The 5,000-nt window shown below is 33.8% G+C and overlaps 1 protein-coding gene across 1 annotated transcript in view; it reads right to left on the bottom strand.

Moving 5' to 3' along the window:
- LOC105366623 (uncharacterized) overlaps positions 1–3,541 on the bottom strand; it is a 6,007-nt gene extending 2,466 nt beyond the window's left edge. The window contains exons 1-3 of the mRNA XM_011505123.1: positions 3,254–3,541; positions 2,840–3,076; positions 1,041–1,322 (exon numbers count right to left, since the gene is read on the bottom strand). Of these exons, the coding sequence (XP_011503425.1) occupies positions 1,041–1,322; positions 2,840–3,076; positions 3,254–3,541 (807 nt within the window). The remainder of the gene's footprint in view (positions 1–1,040; positions 1,323–2,839; positions 3,077–3,253) is intronic.
- Positions 3,542–5,000: the final 1,459 nt, after the last annotated feature.

Below are 5,000 nucleotides of genomic sequence, written 5' to 3'. Positions count from 1 at the left end.
AAAAAATGAAAATTAGGACAATGTATTAGATGGATTTTTGTCAATTAATAAAAAAGTAATATTTTTCTTCCATATATATCATAATCAACGGAATAACGTCATTGTATTATGTCGTAGTAATATAATTCCTTAATTTTGTATAAATAAGCATAATAATCGATAATTGTACATTTTTCTTGTTACTTTATTGCGTAATATTAAGCGTTTCAAAATATTGATCACAGTTAATAATTAATTATATTATTGTATTGATTAGAGTAATAAAATAGGTGAGTGTTATTTCATCAGGAAGCGAAAAAAAAAAAATAAATAATAATAATAATAATAATAATAATAATAATAATAGAAATAATAAATAATAAAAAAAAACTACAACCAAATAAATAGAAATAGAGGCAATAGTTTAATTTGAGATAAGAAACAAGCGATAAAGAAAATAATAGATGATTTGTCAAAACGTAATCTAATATTAAATCAAAATAATGGAGAAAAATGGATTATAAGTCTGTTTCCGAAATAGTCATAATTAATATGTTCAGTAAGTGAACATATTTAAAAATATTTTTCATTATAAATTTTAATGCGAAGTATAAATTTGTATATATTTCCATATGAGAGTGAATAAGTATCGCAAAACATTGGCAAAATTTTAGTAATTTTAGATACTTTCATTAGAAAATGATGGAGAGATTTGTGAATTTCCATTAATACAAAGAACATCATCTTTCTTTGCATCGAATTAATTTTAGGATAATTCGCATTAAGCAAACGCATAAGGCAGTAGTGTGAGGCTGCATTGATTACAATTATTCTCGGTTAAAGCAAAGACGTTTTCAATACTCGATGATATTAATCAAAGGCTAAGTAAATGTCAGGATCATCAGTTCCTTTTAATTGCATAAGCCGGAGACTCTCAATCTATCTGGATTAGTTTAGGATGCCGAAGAAGCAAACAATACCTGTTGCCAGGGATGAATGGTGCTCATGGCCAACGTGGACTATGTAAAATGCGGTCGACGCGATATATAGAAACCACTCACGGAATATTTAGATGAATAGGAGAGAGCGGCAGACGTGGACGAGATCGGCGCATGAAAGCTCTGTTGACGGGGAAGAAAGCGTGTCCCCGGTAGTTGATCTTGTTGAGAGGATTGGCCTGTCTGCCTTTGTTGCCGTTGTTGTTGCTGTTGCTGCTGTTGATCAGTCGTCCATCTTCCAGGGATCGATGCATAACCATTGCCCATGTAATTGCTAGCCATCGTCCCCGTCGATCCAAGATCGGCCGTTGATTTGTACGACTCAGCAGTGCTCGGCGACTGCGGCTAACGACGAAACGTGAAATCACATTAAATCCCCAATGGCCTTGTTTTGTTCGGAAATGTTATCGATTGGTTGTCGAATCGTATGAATAAGAGAGAGAGAGAGAGAGAGAGAGAGAGAGTGTGTGTGTGTGTGTGTGTGTGTGTGTGTGTGTGTTCCTTTCAGCCTTATTAAAGCGTATAATGATATAAAAATATACGGATGTAGTTTAACAAAATACGAAAATCGGACTATTACTATTATTATTATTATTATTATTATTATTATTATTATTATTATTATTATTATAGTTATTATGATTACAAAACTATCTCTCGATATTTGATAACGAAGAGCCAATGATTAATCTAACCGAAATTTTGTATTTATAATCAAGGCAATGCATATGCAAAATACTTTTTTCTATTACTCTATACTGAAAACAGAATTTAATTTAAATGAAGTTAACGTAATTACTAAAAAAATAAAAAAAAAATATAAAAAATAAATCAACATTTAATTGGTAAATATTTTTTTCCATCAAAACCGTTTTTATTAAATTTTTATTGTTAAATATCGTCATACACGGTCTTTAAATGCAGTTGATAAATAATTTAAAAATTGCCCTATTGACAATTAAAGAAAAACACCTGATATAAACAACTTCAAATAATGAAATAATGAAATATGTACTATCAGATATTTTTATTTAATTACCTTTCTCTAATTGATATAATAATAATATTATTATTATTATTATTATTATTATTATTATTTTGTTACAATTTACCAATAATAATAATACACGATCCTCGAATATAAGGATGAAGTACAATCAATTTCTCAGCAATAATTAATTTGATTTAATCATTATTTTTAGAGATTTGCAAGCGATTATTCTAATCGACCAGCAACTAATGTATATTTAAAAATCAATATTATGGAATATAAATGATTAGAATACATACGTGAAACTTCATACTTTTAAATTTAATTAATAAGAAGAGACTTATTTTAATGTTTTGACAATCTTTTGCAAATTAGAATCACATATCAAATTATGATCGATAGAATGTCATGAAAATACAATCAAATACATGATAAATTTAAAAAAGCCATGTATTTTCATAACTGTATATATTTTTATTTTCCTTATTAGAGATTACAAGCAAAGGTAATTTCCGAGGAATTTATATATCAATACAATTACTATAAACTTTCGTTGATTGATGCGGAATGCGATAGAACCATTTTCTTTTTCCATTTTTCTTTTTACAAAGAAATTCTCAAAATACCCATAAATAACTATTAAACAAAAAAGCTCATTTTATGAAATAGTTCATTCCTCGTCCATCCTTTATATTCCCAAACAGATAAATATTTCTTCAACCTTGTGTACCACCAATGATACTTCGAGCTTTTCCTCGCGTCGACGTTCTTGCGAGCGACCAATGGCTTCTAATTAGCCGCGTTAGATAATTAGAGCCGAAGAGTCGTTCGCGGGCGCCAACTTCCACGCATTGACAATTGACGTACGCACCTGATAATATGGCTTTTGGCCAATGGCATCCGGTGCGAGCTTCGTCGACGCGCGTTCCGCAGTCTGCTTGCCGATGAGGGAGGCCACCCAGTTGCCCAAAGTCGGGAACTGCTCGCTCTCTATGTGGGTCTCGCGGGCCGATCGGGAGCTCGGCTTTCTGACCTCGACCTTCGACGCACCAGGCTGGCTCCCTTTGACCTCGGGCTTCTGTGGCCCCATTGACTCGTGGATCTTCACCTGCGGCGCATATGCATTGCATACGTTAATACGATCGCTATCATTACCGGACGTACGCTCGGAGCGCTTTCGTTAAAGTATTTGTTATTCGTTCCTCGTGACCGGCAAAATCATATGCTACGGTAATGCTCATAATTGCTCATATTGCCAGACTTAGTCAAAAGTCTCGGTGCTCACCTGCTCGGCCGTCGCGGCGCCTTCGTACATCCGCTGCGCCCCGAGGACGTTTTCCGCGGCCTCGTACTTGTCGCCTTGTACGAGGGTGCGGCAGTCGAGGGGGTACGCGAACTCTTGACTTCTGGCGAGGATTTGCGCTGGATCCCAGGGGCCTGCTTCGTTGGCTCCGTACCCGTATGGGGAAATCTGCTGGGGGTAGGGCTCGCGCCCTCCCGGGCCACCCCAGGACAAGCGCCGATTGAACTGAGCGGACTGAGCGGACTGAGCGGACGTCCACGGGCTCGTCATTACTGTAAATTATGGGTCAGGTCGTCAGACAGAGAGAGAGAGAGAGAGAGAGAGAGAGAGAGAGAGAGTCCCCGATACAGCTTCAATTTTGCAACGCCCGACAATGGGCAATATGTACTTAAACGATAGCTCGCGATAAATTATCTCGAAACTGATTTTATTACTGCCTCTCGCGGCAACTAGTTTCTTTATTTTCTTACGCGACGTTAAAATTCTCACTTATTGTGCTTTTTATATCTATATTATCTATATTTAATTTAAATATATAAATATATTATCTAATATTTATATTAATAATTAATTTGTCTATATTACTCTAATTTTATTCTGCGTATCCAACGCTTGGGAAACGATATTTCATCATTATTGGCTTCATTTTATAACTTAACGTTTTATAGCCTAACAAATAAAATGGAACACAGCATTAAAACTATTTTATCTCATACACAAAATTTAATAGTATTAAAATTGTAGTATTATAATAATATAATAATGCATTATAATATAATAATTTTATAATTATTAGCATAATTATAAGAACCACTTTAGATACTTTAAAAAAATTACTACTATATTTATTATAATAAAAAATAGATTTATAATAATGTAAGAGCAACTTTAATAATAAAATTATAATACAACATGTGTTCAATAATATATTTTTGAATTTATCATATTATAACTAATTATAATTAAATTGCATGTAACGTCAATATATGTTGACGTTATAATTATATTACGAAGTTAAATATTGTTATCACACTTCATAATTCAATATTTCTTAAATTATCTCTTTATATAATAAAGCACGTATTTTATTTAATTAAAAATAGATGTTTGATATCCGAGAATGAAAATAATATTGAAATAAAATTATTATAGTATAATTAAATTGTTAAAATAATATTAGGACTGAATAATTGACAAATATTTGAATATTAAATATTGATAGTACATAATTTTATACTAAAATTTAAAAATATATTTTACAGTATTTTACTGTACATACACACACACGCACGCACGCACGCACGCACGCACGCACGCACGCACGCACGCACACACACACACACACACACACACACACACACACACACACAGTTGTGCACAAAACATTGCTTAAATTATGAGCTGTAATTCCTAATTTCAATTAACCTAGATTTTTTTGTACTTTAAAACTATATATATATATATATATATATATATATATATATAGAAAAAGATTCTTCTACCGCGGTCCCCAGGGGCCGTGTACAGAGTTCGAGTGTCTACCGATACCTGAACTATCTAGAACGCCATACGTGGAGTGATTTTCAGGTCGGCGGCTCTCTCCGTCTCCTGGAATATCAGCCCCCTTGTGCGGGTATTCCGCTGAGTGATTATACACCCCTGTCCACCGGGCCTCATGCCCGGCTGGCCATGAACTTGGGAGGTCCACCCGTAGGTCCGCCGTGAGGGG

Source organism: Ceratosolen solmsi, unplaced genomic scaffold (assembly GCF_000503995.2).
Source record: "Ceratosolen solmsi marchali unplaced genomic scaffold, CerSol_1.0 scaffold16, whole genome shotgun sequence".
In the NCBI taxonomy this organism is placed as follows: Eukaryota; Metazoa; Arthropoda; class Insecta; order Hymenoptera; family Agaonidae; genus Ceratosolen; species Ceratosolen solmsi.
This window is presented reverse-complemented; position numbering and strand designations above follow the sequence as displayed.